The sequence below is a fragment of the Armigeres subalbatus genome, chromosome 2 (genome assembly GCF_024139115.2).
Source record: "Armigeres subalbatus isolate Guangzhou_Male chromosome 2, GZ_Asu_2, whole genome shotgun sequence".
NCBI classification, from domain to species: Eukaryota; Metazoa; Arthropoda; class Insecta; order Diptera; family Culicidae; genus Armigeres; species Armigeres subalbatus.
The window spans coordinates 38,399,547-38,422,854 of record NC_085140.1 but is presented as its reverse complement, the minus strand read 5'-3'; the positions used below and the strand labels follow the sequence as shown (position 1 = coordinate 38,422,854).

The following is a 23,308-nucleotide window of genomic DNA, read 5'->3' as shown; positions in this document are numbered from 1 at the left end:
TTTTTATATAAATATTGTATTAAAATAATACAGATTTGTATTATTTTAATACAATATTTGTATAAAAAGCTTACAGAATTGTATATGCCCAGATTTTATACAATAATTGTCAGATTTGTTTTTTGGGTGAAGCCCATAATCATCTATTTTGTGGAAAATCATGTCGAAAGAGCCGCCGCATGGCATATTATCGTGCTAAAACGGAAATGTCCTTTCCTACGAATTCCCCGGGGACACCTTGCTTGTACCAGGAGTGGCCAATGTGGTCATATATCGATTTCAAGCGTATAACCATTTGTTTGGTGGAAAATCATGACAAAAGAGCCGCCGCACGGCATATTTTGGTGATAAAACGAAAATGTCCTCTTTTACGAGTTTCTCGAGGGCACCTCATAGGCTCCAAGAGTGGCCAATGTGGTCAATTATCTATTTCAAGCGCATAATCATCTATTTTATGGAAAATCATGACGAAAGAGCCGACGCACTGCATATTTTGGCATTAAAATGGAAATGTACTCCTCTACGGGATCCCGGGGGGCACCTCATAGGTTCTAAGGGTGGAAAATATGTAAAAATGGAAATGTCATCTTCTACGTGTTCTCCGAGGGAACCTCATGGGTTCCAAATGTAACCAATGTGGTCACTTATCGATTTCGAGCGCACAACAATCTGTTTGGTGGGAAAACGCACCGAAAGAGCCACCGCACGGCCTATATTGGTGTAAAAATGGAAATGTCCCCTTTAACGGGTTCCCCGAGGGCTCCTCATAGGCTCCAAGAGCGGCCAATGTGGTCACTTATCGATTTCGAGCAGATTATCATCTATTCTGAGGAAAATCATGACGAAAGAGACGCCACACGGCATATTTCGGTGCTAAAACGAAAATGTCCTCTTTTACGGGTTCCCCAAGGGTACCTCATAGGCTCCAAGAGTGGCCAATGTGGTCAATTATCGATTTGTGGAAAATTATGACGAATGAGCCGCCATATGGCATATTTTGGAGTTAAAACGGAAATGTCCCTTTTTACTGGTTCCCCGGGGGCACCTCATAGGCTCGAAGAGTGGCCAATTTGGTCAATTATCGATTTCAAGCGCATAATCATTTATTATGTGGAAAATCATGACGAAAGAGCCGCCGCACGGCATATGGTGCTAACGGATATGGTGCTAACGGTGCTAACGGAAATGTCCCATCCTGCGGGTTCCCCGGGGGCACCTTGCTTGTACCAGGAGTGGCCAATGTGGTCACTTATCAATTTCAAGCGCATAACCATCTGTTTGGTGGAAAATCATGACGAAAGAGCCGCCGCACGGCATATTTTGGTGATAAAACGGAAATGTCCTCTTTTACGGGTTCCCCGAGGGCACCTCATAGGCTCCAAGAGTGGCCAATGTGGTCACTTATCGATTTCAAGCGCATAATCATCTATTTTGTGGAAAATCATGACGAAAGAGCCGCCGCACGGCATATTTTGGGGCTAAAACGAAAATGTCCTCTTGTACGGGGGCACCTCATAGGTTCCAAGAGTGGCCAATGTGGTCAATTATCGATTTCGAGTGCATAATCATCTATTTTGTGGAAAATCATGACGAAAGAGCCGCCGCACGGCATATTGTGGTGCTAAAACGGAAATGTCCCCTCTTGCAGGTTCCCCGGGGGCACCTCATAGGTTCCAAGAGTGGCCAATGTGGTCAATTATCGATTTCGAGCGCATAATCATCTATTTTGTGGAAAATCATTACGAAGGAGCTGTCGCACGACATATTTTGGTGCTAAAACGGAAATGTCCCCTCCTGCGGGTTCCCCGGGGGCACCTTGCATATACCAGGAGTGGCCACTTTCGTCGGAAGCCCTCTCATGAACCATACATTACCGTTTCAAGAGAATTTATGAAGAATTTGCGATCGAAAGGCATACATAGAGCGATTTTTATGCTCCCCTTATATGACCGACAAGGTCCCCGTGGAAGTCGTTTCCCGGTGGCCATTGTCTCCAGAACCAGCATATCACCACATAGCCACAAAATTGATGAGTTTATCTTTCGAACGGTATATAAACTTTGTAATTCGGTTATAATTTGGCTGTTTTATAAGCATTTACATTTCTGGGTCAATATGACCCTAATATCTTATTCGTAACTTTTTTTGTGGGGTCGTTCCTGTTGCACCTTAAAATACTTTTTTCATGTCAGATGCTTCATTTCCACAAAATATTAAAAGTCAAGAAATTTCAGAACGATCGGATTATCAAGTAAAAAGTTATTCTACTTTGAAGTTTCGTTTTGGGTCATATTGACCCCAACATCTTACTAAGGTTAAGAAAACAGAACAGTTATACTGTTTTTGGCCATGCATCTGAGCCTTAGCCACATCATTGTCTTGCTTCTAGAATATCACCAGTGAAACTCTTAAAACCCGGGATTTAGCTCTGTCTACAAGACCATTTCAAGCAAGAGAATTTGTTCAGTAATAAGAACTTCCGTGTGTTCCTCTTACTACCATTGTTCACCAGTTCAAGAAGAGTTAGTACGTATTTAAACCCCTAACTCGATTTTTCCAGCAGTCAGTTCAGCCTAGGACCGGGTACCGAGGTTTTTAACTAATTGCTTGAAAAGTTGTTTCCGCTGCATACAGTTTAGCCTCAAACAAGAGGAATTCGAGTCTTTCAACTGTCTGCAAGGTAACATTAATTATGTTTTATTTATGAGACTGCTGTTGGTAGCGGGGACTAAATACGATGAATCTTTAATTACCACAACTTATTGCCCTAGCTAGAAAAATGGATTAGGCTAGGGCTCTGTTTGGTAGATCTTACACCGCAACACACTACGTCAAAGTGATCTACCGTGTTACGGGAAGACACCTACTTAAGAAAGATGCAGAGAACACTACGACCTCTCATAGGTGCCACGGGAGGTTTTGGGATTGTGTGGAAGGTTATAACAGTAGGAATCGTTTTGGTAGAACGTGAAACACAGAAAGAACTAAGATAGAAAAACAAAATAGGAAAGGGACGAGCCTGGAATTGAACCCACGACTTCCTGCTTATAAGGTAGAAGCGGTAGCCACTAGACCACCGAGCTCGTCTTTATTATGTATCTGAATAGATTAATATGTTGATAAATTAATGTTAGCTATATGGAATCAGCATCAATTGTAAACTTTTGACGTTTCTGTGAATAAACTTTTTTTTTTCCAAAATAGCAGAGCACACTTTGACCCAATTATAAAAAATTATGGTGAACAACGCAAACGTCAATGGGGGTGATTTAGAATTTATAGCATTGGCTGCGTAAAAAGCTGGATAATAATTCATCGCCCTCGGGGCCCTCCTTAGCCGTGCGATAAGAAGCGCGGCTTCAAATGCAATACCATGCCGAGGGTGGCTGGGTTGGACATTGTCTCGACTTCCCTGGGCATAAAAGTATCATCGTATTAGCCTCATGATATACGAATGCAGAAATGGTAACTTGGCTTAGAAACCTCGCAGTTAATAACTGTGGAAGTGCTTAATGCTAAGCTTAACACTAAGCTGCGAGGCGGCTCTGTCCTAGTGTGGGGATGTAATGCCAATGAAGAAGAAGAAGAAGAGAAATAATTCATCGCATCGTGCTTCAAATTGTAATTAATACCTAATTAATTTCGAAACAAAAATCAGGTTCAGATAGGTACGATTATTTCGAAAATGAAATGAAAAGTAAAGGAAAAACGAACCTTCTCCTTTGCATAACATTTTCTATGCTTAGCAGACAGCGCATGAGGTAAGAAAAACACGCCCACGCAATACACGCGCGTGTATAAATTATTCATATCTCTTTAATATCCTTTTAGTAAGGATATTTTAAGCTCTACAAATGTGTTGCAAGCTTCTCATGATCTGGAAACGCCTTTAGCAAATAAGAAAGTGGAAATAAAATTCAGCCCTTATGAGGCCGTAGTAGTGTTATTTTTGAATTACATTAGGTAAGGAAATAGAATAAAAGCTGGTATTGAAAGGGATTCGGAAAATTACCTATAGGAATATTAAATAAGCGTATCGATTATTTTCAGTATACTGAATTAAACCTATTGGCCCGAATAAAAAGTAGTAAAATCTACAATATGTGATATTTTTCATAGCATTGCTTGAGTTCGAGAATTGAATCCAACGGTCAGTTTTTTCGGCAATTTTCCGACACGCTGACGCTTGCACTGGCAGGTATATGTATTACATTCACGCGTTTTTTAACGTTATTCATTTTTACGCAACTATTTTAAATTTGGGAGCGTTGAGGGTTTTTACGCGGATTTTTTGAAGTTATTTTATGCGGTTTTTTTTATTATAGTCAGGGTACGTAAAAATCGCAAATAATCGATTATACCATGGTTTTTGGAATCTGCTGTTTTGTTACACGGATGTAGGTATAGATCGCATTTGCCGTTCGCCACTTCGCCTCGTGATTCGATTCAGTTAAAAAATGTTTCGTCAAACATTTTACTACCACTTCCAAAAATCAATACACTTAAGTTGTTTTTTTTTACGTGGGGGATGTACCGTTTCTCCCGATCATTTTAAACAACCGCGTAAAAAAAACTTTAAGAAAACCCGTATAAAAACCCGCGTATGTCCCAAAATTTCGAAAATAATTCGTCGAATAAAAACGACCGGCGTAAAAAAAACTTTTGAAAACCGACCCCATCGTATAAACTTTGATTTGCGGTGTTTATTTCAATTCGTAAATACCTTTTACCATTTAGGCAAATTTAAATCCAGGCGATGGAATAACTTTGTAGCAAGCTACTAAATTATCTATACAATGAAACTGAGTACTTTTGGCTAGCAAAGTGAAACGCCTTACAATTTGCGTCAATGATTTATAATACATCATTTATTCTTCGCATATTAGTCAAATAGATTAACATAATTCAATAATAGTATATACATACATCTGAGAGGGTTTAATTTTTCTTATACTCAATTCGCTCTACTTTGACATCGTCCCCGACGAGCTGATAGACGTACGTCACGACGGTCGTGCTCTGGATATCCATCAGCACAAAAGACGGAATGACAGACGAATCCAGCGCCGAGTACGATCCCGTAGCCGAGCCGGGATTGATGTAGAACTTGTTCTCATGCTCGTACGCTTCAAACTTGTGAGTGTGCCCCGAGATCAGTATGTCCACGTCCAACTGCCGTTGGATCAGTGCCAAGGCTTCCGGATCGCCCCACGGTACCACCTGATGGCCATGAGTCAAGCCCACCCGAAACTGACCCACCGTTACGACCTTCTGTTCTGGGTAGTTCATGTTCTCGTCGAAATCACCCCGAACGATGTGAACATCGTTGGCCAAGGTTTTCAGATAGTCGAACGATTCTTTGCTGCACAAATTTCCTGTGCAGAGGATGTGGTGAATGCGACCTGGAACCAGCAGTTTCTTGAACTTGGCCGGCAAGCTGCTGCACCGCTGCGGAATGTGTAGATCGCCTAATACTAGCACCAGCATGTCTGTTTGTTCGTTGAGAAGCTCCTGGTCCTTCCTAGGATGTAAATATCTGAATTAGGTCGATCTGTAATGGGATGTGAGTCAACTTGGTCCTGATTTTTCATCGACGAATTTAATATTACTCGAAGAACAAACTAGCGAATTGGAACTTACCACTAATCAATATTAGTTGAAGCAATAGTAATCGGCATATAACGCTTTCAATTTCCACTCGACACAAGCAGTAAATTATTACCGTGATAACAAAATTCAGCAAAAACAAAACTCCTCCTTTCCTTCGAAACAAATTTGCATTAAAATTTATCAGAAATGATTTTCAATGACGACAGATTGCCATCAGCGACTTGTCAGTGCTATCGGCTGCCCAGTGAGTTTAAGAAGGGATGTTTTGAAAAGCTTACTCCAGAAATGGTTATTGTCCTTGCTAATATTTTCACATAGATGACGCTAATGGTGATTGGTTAAATATTGGAGTGACTTTCAATAAGTGCCTGTTTTGATAAAATGTATATACCAATGAAAGATTATTTAATTTTTATCAACAATCTGGACTATGGAAATCAATTTTACCACTGATTAGATAGAGATAATTCATCAATATGCTTCGTATATATAGTACTTTAATATTCATTGTGCTCAAATTGTTAAGTCACTAAAATGATCGTTCTTTTTAAATATCTTTCCAGACCAGTTTTATTAGTTAGAACAAAATCTGCAAGGTGTCGCTTCAACCTGTTAGGAGAACGATCACTTTGACAGCTGATTTCACTCACACCAACGTAAAACTTGCTCATGTTTTGATTGTGTTGGTCTTTCACTCAAATTCAGAGCGAACTGCGAGCCTTGTGTCAGTTTTTGCAGCCAGCTAGCCATCATCATTACATTTTTATTATAATTTCGATAGTACAGTAGATCCAACAAGCAGCAGCAAAAGTACAAGAGTAAATTAAAACCGCACGGACGGTCAAAGACACTCATTATAATAGGAAATTCAGCAACTTCCTGTCCGTCGACGAGTCGTGCGAAAAGAAGCTGCCAGTGAGTGGTGAAAAAGTGCAAGTTTTTGTGGTTGGAATCGACGAAATCTCTTTCCGGCCAAAGCTGCAGCAGCAGGGCAAGGTAGAAAGAACCGTCGTCATCACTGCCTCCGTCGCGGTCACCGTTGCCGTGGACTTTGTCGTGATTCACTGTTGCTCGTCGGTGGCGGATCGATTTTGCGGTGTTTTGTGGGAAGAAAGAAGAGTTTCAGGTTTTGGTGGAGTTTCCGGATTTCGGATTTTGTCCGACGGATAAGTGAATGGAACTCGTGTCAGACAGAGAACACTATCCGGGAGGTACCAGTGACTGTGATGAGCAGCGTAATTCAGCGCTGGGTGCGAGAGCGGAACATATTTTGTGATTACAAAGGAAAAATTTGCTAAATATTTTCTCGCCTGCCAGCAGCACCTAGAGCAGTGGTTCTCAATGTAGACTGAGTGGCGGGTTGTGCAAGATAATAATAATTTCTATATTTTTGCAAATTAGAGGAGAGGAGAGAAGAGATATTAAATTTAAGTTTAATACATCATTGCCACAGTTTGTAAATACTTCCTTGACCTGATCAAAAGTTTTTGTAAGTAGGAGCTGCCGATGACGAATTAGAATGCAATCACATTTTAAAAAACTATGTGAAACGATACTGAGGACCAAAACTATGTGTTTTGAGGAAGAGAATACTTTATGAAATATGCAAAAATATCCACTGCCTACCGGTGGGAATCAAACCACACCTCCCAGTACGCTAGGCAGCTGCTTTATCACTATGCCACGGCAAACTTAACGCCTTATGCTCATTAAGTTATCCTAGCGGTAATATGTGGTAGATACGGTCCAACCCCCTACGGCGCAATAAATCCATTCAGACAATTAGGCAGGATAGATTGATGTTGGAGACAGATCCTTAAACATATGTGTTCAACGGGATACATTTCTAGAGATGATTCCATCATTTCCTGTAAACATAGAGAATTCAGTCAGATAATATTTGTTTAGACACAACATGCTCGTCTTTGTCTTTTGCCGTGATTTGCCGCGATTTTACTTTCATTTCATAAAAATTGGTTACACCCATTTAACGACAACAGATAAAACTCCGAGTTCTAATAAATCGTAAATTTACTGCCTGAAATAAAGAAATCGGTGTCGGGAACATGAACTCTCGCTTAACTTTTCAGAAGGAGCTAAGTAACAATTTTTTCATGAAATAATTTGAATATTGCAATGCAATCAATAGTCCAATATGGAAGCTTTTGATTCCACTGCTCAAATTAATTCATGAAAATAATGTTACTTAGGTTTTTTTTTGAAAAATTAAGCCAGAACTAACTTTTTTCTTCAAAATTTGATAAAATCTCGGGTACTTATTTAAAAGGACGCATGTTATTTTGTAAACAAAGATTCTCCCATCTGATTGCACACCCACGCAAACCATCACCACAGACATTTGGGGGAGTTGGTGTTGGTTTGCGTGGGAGTACCATCAGATTGGACAAATCGGCGTATGAATCTTTGTTTACAAAATCACATAAATCCTCTTGAATAAGTACCCCGATAAATACAGTCGCCTCTCCACATCGCGATATTGAAGGGACCATCGAGATAAGGAGAGATCGAGGAACCGAATGAAAATTGAAATGTGTACTAGATCTAAAAAAAAATCGTTGCCATGAAAAACGACCATAACAAACTTGTTGTTGATGTTATTTTCCGAAAATGGTCTAGTAGCCTAGAAATATGAATATATCGACATAGGGAGAGTGAATCCTGAACAAACTATGACCAAAACACATCGAGATAGGGAGATTTTCGAGGTTTAGAAAACTCAAAACACCCTCGAAAAATATAGGCAAAAGTTTTTGGTCGTATTTTGGCCGTCTTACATCCGATTTCGGATATTGTTAGCTCAATACAAATAATATGAGTAGATCTTGCATCGTACATGTTTTAAACTATTATTATTTATTTAATCAGACTAAGGCCGAAGTGGCCTGTGCGGTATGTAAGAGTCTTCTCCATTCGGCTCGGTCCATGGCTACACGTCGCCAACCACGCAGTCTACGGAGGGTCCGCAAGTCATCTTCCACCTGATCGATCCACCTTGCCCGCTGCGCACCTCGCCTTCTTGTGCCCGTCGGATCGTTGTCGAGAACCATTTTCACCGGGTTACTGTCCGACATTCTGGCTACGTGCCCGGCCCATCGCAGTCGTCCGATTTTCGCGGTGTGAACGATGGATGGTTCTCCCAGCAGCTGATGCAACTCGTGGTTCATTCGCCTCCTCCACGTACCGTCCGCCATCTGCACCCCACCATAGATGGTACGCAGCACTTTCCTTTCGAAAACTCCAAGTGCGCGTTGGTCCTCCACGAGCATCGTCCAGGTCTCGTGTCCGTAGAGGACTACCGGTCTAATGAGCGTTTTGTAGATTGTCAGTTTGGTACGGCGGCGAACTCTATTCGATCGGAGCGTCTTGCGGAGTCCAAAGTACGTACGATTTCCAGCCACTATGCTGCCGTTATACGCATAACTGTCCCATGTACATAGGAAATCCCAGCAAACATGGGACAAATATGCGTATGACGGCAGTATGCGTCTCCGAATTTCTCTGCTGGTGTCATTTTCGGCAGTCACCAGTGAGCCCAAGTACACAAATTCTTCTACCACCTCGATTTCGTCCCCACCGATGCAAACTCGCGGTGGGTGGCTCACATTGTCTTCTCTTGAACCTCTTCCTATCATGTACTTCGTCTTCGACGTGTTGATGACTAGTCCGATCCGCTTAGCTTCCCTCTTCAGTCTGATGTAGGCTTCCTCCATCTTCTCAAAGTTACGTGCCATAATATCTATGTCGTCGGCGAAACCAAATAGCTGGACGGACTTATTGAAAATTGTACCACTCGTGTTAATCCCTGCTCTTCGTATTACCCCTTCCAAAGCGATGTTGAATAGCAAACACGAAAGACCATCACCTTGCCGTAACCCTCTGCGGGTTTCGAAGGGACTCGAGAATGCCCCTGAAACTCGAACTACGCACATCACCCGATCCATCGTCGCTTTGATCAACCGTGTCAGTTTATCCGGAAAACCGTGTTCGTGCATTAGCTGCCATAGCTGGTCCCGATCGATTGTATCATATGCGGCTTTGAAGTCGATGAATAGATGATGTGTGGGCACGTTGTATTCGCGGCATTTCTGCAGTACTTGGCGAATGGCGAACACCTGGTCCGTGGTGGAGCGTTCGCCCATAAAACCCGCCTGGTACTGCCCCACGAACTCCCTTGCAGTTGGTGCTAGTCGACGGCATAAAATTTGGGAGAGTACCTTGTAGGCGGCGTTCAGCAATGTGATTGCGCGGTAGTTGCTACAATCCAGCTTATCGCCCTTTTGTAGATGGGACACACGACACCTTCCATCCACTCCTGCGGCAAAACTTCCTCCTCCCAAATCTTGGTAATGACCCAGTGCAGCGCTCTAGCCAGTGCCTCACCACCGTGTTTAAATAGCTCTCCTGGTAGTTGGTCAACCCCAGGGGCTTTGTTGTTCTTCAGCCGGCCAATCTCCTCCTGGATTTCCTGGAGATCCGGAGCCGGTAGAATTCTGTCCTGCGCGCGTTCTCCCAGGTCCATCACCATACCGCCATCTTCGTCTGCCACATCGCCGTTCAGGTGTTCTTCGTAGTGCTGCCGCCACCTTTGGATCACCTCACGCTCGTTCGTAAGAAGGTTCCCGTTTATGTCCTTACACATATCAGGCTGTGGCACGTGGCCCTTACGTGAACGGTTTAACTTCTCATAGAACTTTCGTGTATTATTAGCGCGGTACAGTTGCTCCGTTTCTTCACGGTCTCGATCTTCCTGCTGGCGCTTTTTCCTCCGGAAAATCGAGTTTTGTCTGTTCCGCGCCTGTTTATATCGTGCCTCGTTCGCCCTCGTGCGGTGTTGCAGCAATCTCGCCCATGCTGCATTCTTCTCTTCCACTAACTGCTCACATTCGCCGTCATACCAGTCGTTTCTCTGATCCGGAGGCACCGTGCCAAGTGCAGCGGTTGCGGTGCTACCAATGGCGGATCGAATATCTCTCCAGCCATCTTCAAGAGACGCTGCGCCTAGCTGCTCTTCCGTTGGAAGTGCCACTTCCAGCTGCTGCGCGTATTCTTGGGCTAGTCTACCATCTTGAAGCCGCCCAATGTTAAGCCGCGGCGTCCGACTTCGACGCGTGTTGTACACCGTCGAAAGTTTTGAGCGCAGGCATACTGCAACGAGGTAGTGGTCGGATTCAATATTCGCACTGCGGTAAGTGCGGACGTTCGTGATGTCGGAGAAGAATTTACCGTCGATTAGAACGTGGTCGATTTGGTTTTCCGTTTCTTGGTTAGGTGATCTCCATGTGGCCTTGTGGATATTTTTGCGGGGAAAGAAGGTGCTTCGGACTACCATTCCGCGGGAGGCTGCGAAGTTTATGCATCGTTGGCCGTTGTCATTCGATACGGTGTGCAGACTATCCGGTCCGATGACCGGTCTATACATTTCCTCCCTTCCTACCTGTGCGTTCATGTCACCGATGACGATTTTAACGTCCCGCAGTGGACATCCATCGTATGTCTGCTCCAGCTGTGCGTAGAACGCTTCTTTCTCGTCGTCGGGTCTCCCTTCGTGTGGGCAGTGCACGTTGATGATGCTATAGTTGAAGAAACGGCCTTTAATCCTCAGCTTGCACATCCTTGCGTTGATTGGCTGCCACCCAATCACGCGTTGGCGCATCTTACCCAGCACTATGAAGCCGGTTCCCAGCTCGTTGGTGGTGCCACAGCTTTGGTAGAAGGTAGCCGCTCGATGCCCGCTTTTCCACACTTTCTGTCCTGTCCAGCAAATCTCCTGCAGCGCCACGACGTCGAAGTTGCGGGGATGTAATTCATCGTAGATCATCCTGTCGCAACCTGCGAAACCTAGCGACTTGCAATTCCATGTTCCAAGCTTCCAATCGTGATCCTGTATTCGTCGCCTAGGTCTTTGCCGATTATATCGAGTCGCATTATCTCTTATATTGTTCGTAATGATTGGTTTTCTAGGCGGCTTATTGGGCCAGCGCAAACCTCCTGTCTCGTCGGAGGGCCGTCGTGTCAGGGCTGTTTAGCGTCCCACCTAACACCAGGACTTGGGCTTGTGCGCTTTGAGCGGCACACGGTCGCTTTGATGGGGCCTACTTGCGGATACATGCAGCATGCAGAGGTTTAACAGGGCCCACTGTCGAACCCCACCACATCCTAGGCAAGCCCCACAACTCGCAGATGGCCTGGGGAGGGATCGTCAAGCCCTTGGACATAGTCCCTGCTGCCCGATTTTAAACTAACAATTTTCATTTTTATGTGCTAAAATATTACATTAAGATACATGTTTTTCTTATATTGATCACCTATTTTGATCAGGGATCGGGGATCGTAATGCTCCCTCATTCTCACGACAGGGTGTCGACTAGCTGGAAAAACCTGGAAAGTCAGGGAATTTCATTTTCGACCTGGAATGTCAGGGAAAGTCAGGGAATTTTGACTGAGGTCAGGAAAAAATCGCAAAACCTACTAAACTAAGGACACTTCTCGCTTAACTTTTCAAAAGGTCCTAAGTAACATTTTTTTCGTGAATTAATTTGAATAGCGCAATCAACAGACCTATGAAACAGACATATGAAAGCTTTTGATTGCAGTACTAAAATTAAATCATGAAAAAAATGTTACTTAGGTCCTTTTGAAAAGTTAAGCGAGACTTATGCTTAGCTTAGCTTAGCTTGATTGACGTGATAGTCGTGATTGGCCGAGAAACAACAAATAATGCACAGCTCACCAATTGAATAGTTTTCTCGGGACTAGAAAGCTTTTCTCGCTGTACATGCTTCGGAGTCTCTTTAATCCAAGACCAATAACGATGCCGGCCACGTCCTCACAGTCAATTAGGATACGGGGAGGAAAATTAGTTCGACACGCATTGCTACAAGAGACCGAGGAGTCCTCTGCATCTCCATGAGCGCACTGGTAAGGAATAGTATGTTAGTTGGGAAGGAAATATATTGAAAATCGCCTTGGTAAGCGACTAATTATTTCTGTTGAACGACGCCATATACGCCATATCATCAGACTGTATGGCCGATAAACAATACTCCGAGGCAGTTACAGTCGACAACCACCTCCACTATCAAGCTATAAAGCTTATTTTTTGTGTGGCTGTTGGCAGTCTTTAGACTAAAAGTATACTCCGGGCCTTTTTCATATTCCCCATGGTAATCGAGTTTGTTTCTATTGATCTCTAAGCAATAACAGAAGTTCTAAAGCCATGTGCTCAAATGGTCACTGTTGAGACCTGATACAAATAGTCTTTTTTAAAGTCTTCTTTGATATTATAAATTATTTAGTTTGAATGGTTTTTTGTCTGAGTCGTTTTGTTTTTTTTTGCAGTTTCCTTATTAGTAGCGTTTGAGTCATGTTCCGAAAGTTCTGAAAGTTCTTTCAAATACTTAATCATTAATCGCGATAGTCATTCCTTATAAAATTATTTTGAAGTACTTATGATACAGGAAAATTTCATTTAATGCTCCACTTAATGAACTCTACTAACTCTAATGAAAAACCTAATATATCACATTACCTTTTGATAAAAATGTAACTCCCAAATGTTTGAAGATTGTCTAGTGAAAGCAGTCGAAACTGAATCAAATGGCTGCAATAGGCCATACCTCAGAACAGTTCAACAAACAATCATCAAACATGTTCAACCTACAACCAAGAACTAGATATTTGGAATCTTGTTAAACGAAAACCTCAAACATTATCTTTGTTGACCTGTGACGGCACTCTACAGCATCGGCTTCATCTCCAAACATGATTCTGTAGGATATGTTTTAAAAACATTTCGTGAACCTTCATTTGATGATGGTCTTATAAAGTCATTGATCGATTCTCACGTCCTTAGGTGGTCAAATTAATGGTTATGTAGAGAGAATGATAGTGGATAAAAGCATCATGTACGTAGGTGGCGATGGTCTCAATTAAACCACATTAAACGTTACTCGATACTCCATAATTATGCAAGAGGAGGATGATGTTGTTGTCAATGGTAATGTTTCAGTTTTACATTCGCTGCTTTCGATTTTTATGAAACAATTTTATCAGGAAGTGTTGTGATTGATCTTTGAGAATTTTGTCCAGAAATTACTTCAGAATTCTCACTGAAACATAAAAAAATCTCAAAGGATTTAAAAAAGCTGTCTCGATAGTTTTTGTCCTGGAGCTCCTTGATCGATGTTCAGTAGATTTTTCAAAAGCTTCGCTCCAAAAACTTGGTATGGCATTTACTCAAATCTCAATAGAATGTCTTCGTGAAGGGATTCATATAAAAAAAATATGCAAAGGAATCTTCCAACATATTTGCACGAGTTCTTAAAAAAAACTCTATTAGATGTTCCTTATTAAGTTTCATTGCTTGTTGCAGTTGTCTGACATCTAGTAGAACTTTCTATAAATAAAACCATGGTGGAACTCCAAGACCATTTTCGAAAAAACTAAAAATCGATAAAATACATAGAGTAGGTGTAGCTTCCCTTAGCAGTTAAGACTAGTTATGCCCCTTCTTCAAAAAAAAAAAACCTAATTTTTTGGATATTTTTCCATGGGACCATTGCTTTATTTAAACCGAAGGCCAAAATCGACAAACATTAAACGACCTGACTGTGTTCAGACCAAATTATTTAAAGTATTGCAGTGGTTATAATGTTTTGCTGGGCTTACTATAAGTGCTGCATAGATTTATGTGAGCTTGTAGGGATTGGATTCATGATTATCTGGAATTATCTTAACTATTTTTAAAAGTCCATAAACTCCACAAAGAGTGAATAAGAATATGTACTTACTTCGTAAGTATACTTGAGTGCCATTGGAGGTTTCTCGATGTTCACGAAAATAACTAATCCGTAAGATTTTTAACGACATTAGAAGGATTTCTAAAAGCTTCCACGATGGTTGGAAAAGAGTTCAAAAGTCGTGTCAAAAGATACAAGATTTCACACAACTTTCCAGAAAGATAATGAAAACTTCAACGATTTGAAGAAGTCCGTCAGTAGTATTGGAGGTCTATTGCGACTCCATGGAGTCCGTGAGAATTCCCAATGGTGGATGAAGGCACCAGGAACTTATAACATTAATGGGAGCCAATTTTGAAAATGAAAATTTTTCAGGAGTTCTGCGCATTAACTTGAATATTTGTGAACGACCAGAGTTGCCTACGATATTCTCCAAATTCTTTATGATCTGTTACTCATATGAGCTTCAAGGTTTTGTACATGCAGAGATTTTCATGCGCTTCTAGAAAATGAAAAAAAAAACATTTTTCATACCTGGAATTTTTCGAGGAATGGTCTGGAAAGTCAGGGAATTTTATTCTCAAATTTGAGTCGACACCCTGCACGAGCAGCAGAGGATGCTCACTCACGTAGATTTTCGCCGAGAGACCATTTTGATAGAGAAAAAAGTAGCGAGTGAAGGATGTTTCTCGCCACAGACTTCGGAAATAGGGGAATCTATCCAAAAATTGTTGGTTCTCGTCTCATCGAAACGAAAAGTACGAACCCTGATTTTGATCAAAACTCAGGGTAAAAGCCCTGAACCCAGGTTTGATCAAAATACAGATTCCGAAAAGTACATTGTGCTGAAATTTGAAAAAAAAGTGAAGCTTTATGAACCCGTCGAATGATGTTTTGCTTAAAAGTGAAATTATTGATCGAGAAAAAATAAGGCAAGACTTGTGTGACCGATAGTCGCTCTTAACTTCTTCGTGCCTGCAAGTTCCCACTAAAACCTGTGCAGCCTTTTACCAAGGTTTTATTATTAGCTTTTCAGCTGTGGTTAGTTTGGTGGCATTATTCGTGATTTTTTTTTGTTATGATGTAAGCAAACGGGGCCCAGGGGATCGAGCATCCAAATATATCCGCAAGTTCACAAGGTTAACTGCAGATCTTTTTCGAAAACTATCAAATCCCATAACGTAAACTGAATTGTTTAGATTGGAACTTCATAGTGGAGAAGGAAATCAATATTGAGCAAGAAATTGTTGAAATACTCATCAGTCTTCTTCATCTTACTGGCATTATATCCTCCCTTTCCACTGGGACATTGCCGCCTCGCAGCTTAGTGTTCTCTAAGCACTTACAAAGTTATTTACTGCGAGGTTTCTAAGCCATCTTACCATTTTTGCATTTGTATATCATGAGGCTAACACGATGATACTTCCATACCAATGGAAGTCGAGAAAATTTCCAACCCGAAAATTTCCTAGATCCGACCGGGAATCGAACCCAGCCACCTTCAACATGGCCTTGCTTTGTAGCCGCGTATCTTACCGCAATGCTAAGGAGGGCCCTTGGATGAATTATTTTAAAAATAATTCCTGGGTATCAGCAAGGAATCCGTGCTGTGCTTAATTTTGGATCAATATATAAATTAATGCAAATATCATGGTTTTTACAAGATTCTTAGGTTTTAAGAATCAACTAAAATTGTTCGTACTATGGTGTAGTTTTTTCGCAAGTTTTGATGTAGCCCATATACAAAGTTTGTAACTGGAGTGGATTATATCCTGCCTACATAAAGTACGACTTTAGCGAGATTCGTAGGCAACGTGTATATTTGAGAAAAAGCACGCAAAAAAAAATTGCGTAGAAATGTATCCCAGAGTCGTTTGAAACTTTCTTTTAGACGAAATTTAATTTCGATAATTTTTTTTTTAATTGGTTCAGCTTATTTAAACAAAAAATAATCAAGGTAGATAACTAAAATTAAAAGAAATCTCTAATAAGAAATCAAAAATTATAAAGCTCAAATAAAAATATTCAAATTTGTTACTTTGATATTTGCTCAGTTTTCCATTCATGTTCTAAAAACAGTCTTACTTTACAAAATTCTGAATATTTAAGGACATAGTTGGAAGAGTACCACGATGGCAGCCAATATGGCACCGGACCTTCCACGGGCCAACCCCACACCTCCCGCACTCCTCTCCCACCAACATTCGAATGCATCGAACAGCATCGAACAAAAGTTTAATATTCAAATTACTAACCTGTTCACAGCATATTTCCTTACTTCCCGTGATGATGAACATGTTTCTGCAATGAATCCTATGTATTCCGGCTCGAATTGTAGCATAAATCAGCAGTTTCGTGCCAATTTAATAGCCGTTTGCGATTTGGTGGGTTCATCACTGCACTTCACTTCTTCTCAAAGGGCATTGGGAAAATCAAGTTTTTACTCATTGCTCCGCACATGAGCAGCCCGAAATGTTGATAGAATGCAAATGAAACACCACTTTTTGAAATCAGTCACTTATTTGAACCGAAAACTTAGTATAAACTGCTAGTTTTGCCCGAAAAAAAACGATTAAAAACTGATCGCGGAGCGAATGTAAACACCGCGGTGCACCGGCACCGCCAGCAGCAAACTAATAAGTAGGGTGGCTCAAAAAATAATTTTGCTTCGCCACGCTCAGTTGATTATGATTAATAATTTGGGTGTCATCCAATGGTTTGGGCTGGTTTGAATAGAGGCTTACCGTGTCGTTTCAGGTTTGTATGGCAGTTGATATGGCGACGTTGAATTTAACATTAAGGTTCCCCCAAACACACGCGACGCGATTCTATCGCTTGGAGACAGCGATTCTGTCGCCGTTGGTATGGAAGCGTATATAGAACATTGCCTGCAGCGACGCAACGATGGAATCGCGGCGACTAGTTGTCGCCGTCACGGCGATGAAATCGCTTAGGTTTGGGGGAGCCTTTATTCTGATTCTGGCACTCCGTCATTGGGCGACGGCGAGGGGGGAGACCATATGACTGGATGAAATATTTAAGAGCTTCAACTCCATAGACAATCCATATTGAATGGTCGTTCCAATAGTTGGGAGTCGATTTTAATCGAGGTTGCGATTCTTTCACATGATAATTAGGCTTCTCAGAAGGCATCAGTGAAACGTGCAATTCAACAAAATACCCAGAATTTGTCTGTGATATCTATCGCACCAGGGGCAGATACTTATAGTCTAGTCTAGTCTACACTATCGTACCAGGAGCAGATACTTCATACAAAAAGTGTGACATAAGGGTGAGTGGAGTATAAAATGCTATATTTGCGTTACGTAATCAATGGATCTTTCCTGCGGTGTGGTTTTCGTTCACTGAAGTCTCTGGAATGTTGCTTTCAGCTATGTGGGTTCTCTTTTCACCAGCGTTTGGAGGGAAAGCGCCGTAGCCAGTGTAATAAATGTAATAAAAGGTTTAGTTTCCCATTCTAGTTTTCATACAAACTTGAACCGGCTTGCGCTCAACCAGTTTTTGTTCAAATCGGTTTTTTGAGGACACTCGGAGCATGGGACGGAATCGAGTGAGCGTGGTGGTGCTGGGTCGTTTTTTGAACCACCCTACTAATATTCTTTGTTTTTTTTATAAATACGACACCAATACTACTACAGTATATGAAAGTTTTTATTGTACCAATACTATCAAAGCTTTGTTTTGGTACTCAACCCACCTTCACCTTAAAGGGTGTTCAATAAGTTCGAATACAAATGTTTGATCATTGTGTTTGTAAGCCCAATGTACATATTCTGTATAAGTATTGGTGTCAGCGTTAGCGGTATATATACGCTAACGGATGTGTGTGGTGTTGACATTCTGTCACTTGTTGTTTGTTTATTACGCGCGGTGAAAATGAATTGGGGCATTGTAAACAGCATTTTTTGAAGGTCAAAATCATTGCGGTGTACTACAAAACTGAGATTTTGGGGAAGATTGATATCCCCAGTGGCCCGGTGATAAGACGGATATCAGCCCTACATGTTCCAATAGGACGATAACCCTTTATACACGGAAAATGCGATTTAAGCCTTATATGGGGACAATTTCATCGACTTTTTGGACAAAACTTTGTGACCTCCCAGCTTCCCGGATTTGAACCCTCTTAACTTTCTTGTTTGGTCCTTTATTATGTTAAAGCTGTACGAATACAAGGTCAGTAACTTGGACCAGTTCAAGACGTAATTCTCAAAATCTGGAACGAAATGCCCATGCAGACCGTGCGTGCCGCTTGCGTTGGATTCCAGAAACGTTTGAAGCCCGTGAAGAAGTACAAAATAAAGGTCATTCCAGAAGGAATGTTACAAACGTTCGTTACAATTCGAACTTATTGAACATCCTGTATTCGAGTCAATACTAAAATCATTCCAAATCTAATTCAACGAGTCCTCGTGCTCGAGCAAACTGATTTGCGATTTTGAAGAAAAGTATCGCGCTTCAGTTTTTCCTACGGAATCACATATTTTCAGTCAATTACCGAAAAATCCTACGGTGAGTCAATTGGATGATTCGGATAACGCAAGATTCCGCGAATTCAGATTTTTAATGTTTCTCGGCACTGAACGTAAGTCACTATTTGATGACTTTTTCTGCAACTGATAGTCACTATTTGGTCTTTTTTTCGTCAACGTTGGCTACTAAAGTCACTATTTTGCACGGCATTGATCGCTACCAGCCCTGCAGGGCAATTCACCAGCTTGTATTCAAAATCGTACCTAAGGAAGTGTGGGGTTAGGCTTTGCAACCTCCTTACACATGGGTGTTCTCGGTTTTCCATGCCACACGGTGATGGACCATTGCCTGCAGGATAAGGATAGGATAGAAGAAGAGGATGAAAGTGACATTTTGGTCAATTTTGATTTGACTATGGCGAAAAAAGCTTTGGTTTCTGAGCTTTGCGGCAATATGTTGATATAGTTTGTACGTTATTTGTAAAAAATGTAAACATTCACAGAAAACTATTATTTTTTTAAACTTCTATAAGTACCAGCGATTCTCAACGTTTTTCTTGGGAGGTATCCCTTCGATATTTTGCGTTCATTGATTTACTCCCTATGTTTATCGCCCTAATGAAAATAAGCGTAACTAATTAGTATATGATAAACGGTCCTCAAAACTAACGGAATATTCACATAGTTCTATCCAAACATTTTTGGTTTTTCGTGAAACTTTTCAATTCTAGCTATGTTTATACATCAAGACTTTGAAGATCCGAGCCTCTTAAAAGGAGGATTTTGAGACTCTTGAAAGGAGGCTTCCGAACCTCGTGAAAGGAGATCAAGCCTCTTAAAAAGAGGGTTCCGAGTCTCTTGAAAGGAGGCTTACGACCCTTTTGAAAGGGGTGTTCAAGCCTCTTGAAAGAAGGCTTCTGAAACACTTGAAATGAGGTTTCCGTGTCTTTTGAAAGGAGTTTACCAAGGCTCTTAAAGGCAGGTTTCCGAGCCTCTTAAAAACCGTTTGAAAGGAGGTTTTGGAGTCGCTTTGAGGAGGGCTTTAAAGCTTCTTAGCTATTAGGAAAAAAGTCTTTTAAGCCTCTCGAATGGGGATGGATTTTAGTTCAGAAGCATATTCTTAACATATCAATATTTTTCTAACATATACTTATTTTTTGTTTCGATCAGATTTTCAAAATTTGTTCCTTCTTCGTTTGGTCTTTAACCTTTTTGTGATACAGCCCTTCATGTACTGCGCTGGTTGTGGTAGGCAAAATTAACTAGGATTTAATTTGCTGATTGGATTCACGTGTATTTTATGTACAATGCAAAGTTTTTTAATTAAAAATTGAACAATTATCAAAACTTTATCAATCAAGGAATTTTATTACATCCGCCATTGCGTATTTTTTCCGAGGTACCTCCTGAGACCAGCGAAGGTATCCAAGGCTGAGAACCGCTGTTCTATACGATTTCTATGGAACAAAAAAATATTGAAAAACTTTGCAGCCATTTTTCTCAAAACTAAGTTTTTGTCACTTACACCCTTTGCGTTTGATTGTGTCAGCTACGTCGGTATTGGGTCCGCTTGAAACATAGTCCTGTTCTTGCATTAGTCATTGTTCTATAGTAACCAGTATGTAAATCCATCACAAAGGACAAGATTTGTCTCTTATTAATTTTAACGGTCTATCATTTTAAAAATTCTGGTTAACTTTTTAATTTGGTTTCCGAAAATCTATTCAGTGTTCAATAATTGTTACTTCAGTGAACTATCTCCTTGATCGAATTAAGTGTTTTGTTTTGCTTCTCGTCTTACCTTTTCAATGTTTTCTACCACTTTGCTCAGCTTAGTCATTACATGTCCTCAAAGTTTTTCAGTTTTGTGTTCTGTTATTTTGCTGCATTCATGCTATTTGACTTCAAGTCGTCTAATTCTATGTGCTACATACCTCATTTTCATTGTCGGTAATGAAGCATTTTTGGTAGCTGATTAAACTCATTAAATTGATCATTAAAGTTTCGCTTCAGCTTTTATATATCTTTATTAGCGAGCCTTTCAGCGTAAGGCTGGCTCGTCTCGTCACGCTTGAGCTCCAATAAACAAATTATTTAGAATATATTTGATTCCTCCTTAGTTTTAATATGATGATCAGAATAAAAAAAAAACAATAATCTCATTTTAAAGAAGACGCGATAAGTAATTGATGGTTTTCCAGAGTTTTTCAAGGAATTTTTAAAAGATGTTCAGGAAAACTACCAGGAGTAGTTTCCAGGGGAATTACTGGTGGAAATTCTGGTAAAGAGAATATCCGTGATATCTTTAAAAAAAAACTTGGAGAATTTCTTGAAGAAAATTCGAAAGGATTTCTGGAATTTCTGGATTGAAAAGAAACTTCTAGGGGAATTTCGGAGGAATTTTTTTGGAAGATTTTCCGCTGGAATCTCTCGGAGGAATTTCTGAAGGAATTCCTGAATTAACTCGACATCTGTTTTTATGAGCGAATGGATTTTCCAGCAAATGAGTGAAACGATGCGATTTTGCATCGTTTGTGGTTGTTAGATGATTTAAATTAATTGAATAATTTTATCAACACTGATCTGCAGCTACAATAACATCATGGGAAAACATTTGTGCATTTCTGAGCATATAGGGGAAATGCTCCTGGATTTCATCTCATGGCCCCGATGTTCATCCCATCAAAAACAAAGCAATGGATTTATTTCTTTTTTTTTTGTGATTTTTTCCAGCAGTGAGTACGCATATTGACAAAATTGGTGCCGTATTTCTTTGTTTAGCGATAAGATGAATATATGTTCAGTGAGATGAAGATCGGAACAGTTTCCCTATACAAGACACGATATTGGAAATTATTATACGGTGTTGAGAAGTTCGTTATCTAGCATGGAAAGCTCGTAATAAGAGAGAAATTTATTTTCTACCCATCCGCTGCCATTTTTTTAAAAAACCTATAAAAAGAAATTAAAGGAATAATTGAATTGAGGGTTTGTTTTCATGTTTTCAATGATAGTAAATTGATTTAATTTTAGATAGAAAATAAACTTATTTCAATAAAGTAACTCGGAACATCACATAAACTTTGGTACCTTTTACAGCGCATGAAACATTTGAGAACCACTGCCCTTCAAAGCCGAAGCCTGATGTGAATCGCACATTTTCATTACTCCGTCAGCACCCAGAGAGCAGGCAGCTCGGCACGACGCACATTCTCGCGGAAAAAAAACCCAAGTGAAACAGTCGAAACAGTAGTGCAGTTTTGATTTCGCAAGTCGTCGGTTGGATGATGTGCTGTGGAGTCGGTTCGTCGTTATCAGCAGCAGCATCATCACCATCACCATCAGCACCAGTTTGACGGCGTCGCGACGACAATAGAATTATACTTTCTCCGCGGTACGGCGCTTTGCGGTCGTGGGGGACACTGGAAGTGAGCTTATGCGAGGGAGTGCTTGGGAACTGTTCTGCGGGAGTGTTTTGTGTTTTTTCGGACGGCGAAGGAAGTGTCTCCTCAAGTACCTCGCAAAAGCGTAGAACCAAGGCAGTTTCTTGTGTGTTTCTAGATCGGAGTAAAAGTCGACAGCAAGGAAGGAAATTCACTGAAATCGAAAGAAGAATTAAGTTTTCCTTTTTTAGTGCTTATCTGTGATCCTTTAAAGGTAAGTGATAGCAACTAAGTGGCCAAGCAATGTGTGATAGCAGCATTGCAAATGAGTGGGCGAAAATTCAACTCTCAAGGCCTTTCGGTGGGGTTACGGCGGCGACGGCGACGACGACCGACGGTGCGCAATGACTCCCATTCTCGATGGCTTTCACTTGTGGGTGGTTGGGTGTCGGGTTTTGTGTTGGCTTTTATGTCGGTTGCTAAATAACAGAAAATTGTTTTGTTGTGCTTCTTCGGTGCATTGGAGGAAATCAGCTGGACGTCTGTAATAGCCCTTGCCGAAATGGAATTGGCAATGCTACAGCAAGAAAAAAAACGGGGTATCGATTGGTGTTGTGTGTTTGAATAAAGCAGTGATTTTCGTACAATTTTGTAGCGTGCATGTAACAGGTGCGATAGATAAGTACCTAAGAAAATTGCTTCAAATTGTAAATATCTGTAAGCGAAGGCACGTCCACTTTACGGGACGTGAGTAAGATTAAAAGAGGGGTTATTACAATCAGATTTATTATTTGCTTTCTCAAGTAAATTGAACCGGTAGACGCATACCGGTTGACTTTAAAGCTACAATTATGTTCGAATTCAACCAATTGTGCCATTCGGCTTTTGTGCAGTTATTTAGAAATACGACTGTAGGCAAAGATTAAAAAAACATATTTTTTTATAACCCTCGTCGACTTCTTAAACTGTGTAAACTTAAATCAAGAGCGAAGCAATACGGACATTGAGGAAATTCTTATAACAGATATAAGGATTCATGATGAACAAATATTTATTGTTTTCA

At 40.8% G+C, this 23,308-nt stretch overlaps 2 protein-coding genes across 11 annotated transcripts in view; one reads left to right on the top strand and one right to left on the bottom strand.

Moving 5' to 3' along the window:
* Positions 1-4,840: 4,840 nt before the first annotated feature.
* On the bottom strand, positions 4,841-5,813 carry LOC134214289 (vacuolar protein sorting-associated protein 29). Of its 2 annotated transcripts, none has more exons than XM_062693696.1 (2): positions 5,641-5,813; positions 4,841-5,551 (listed from the first exon to the last, which is right to left on the bottom strand). In XM_062693696.1, exon 2 carries the CDS (start codon positions 5,485-5,487, stop codon positions 4,939-4,941), a length of 549 nt encoding a protein of 182 aa, XP_062549680.1. In that variant the 5' UTR covers positions 5,488-5,551; positions 5,641-5,813; the 3' UTR covers positions 4,841-4,938. The 2 variants fall into 2 exon arrangements, with proteins under 2 accessions (XP_062549680.1, XP_062549681.1); XM_062693697.1 differs by having other exon boundaries at positions 4,841-5,521.
* Positions 5,814-6,318: 505 nt separating this feature from the next.
* LOC134218478 (serine/threonine-protein phosphatase 6 regulatory subunit 3) overlaps positions 6,319-23,308 on the top strand; it is a 72,391-nt gene continuing 55,401 nt past the window's right edge. For 2 of the 9 annotated variants that reach the window (XM_062697502.1, XM_062697493.1), the window contains exons 1-2: positions 6,319-6,606; positions 22,039-22,519. The gene's annotated coding sequence lies outside the window, so the exon portion shown is untranslated. The remainder of the gene's footprint in view (positions 6,607-22,038; positions 22,520-23,308) is intronic. The other 7 variants (XM_062697496.1, XM_062697495.1, XM_062697494.1 and 4 more) reach the window with 7 other exon arrangements.

What these genes read in the sequence shown, in the direction of transcription:
- LOC134214289 (XM_062693696.1), bottom strand. Translation starts at nt 5,487, where the DNA reads ATGCTGGTGCTAGTATTAGGCGATCTACACATTCCGCAGCGGTGCAGC.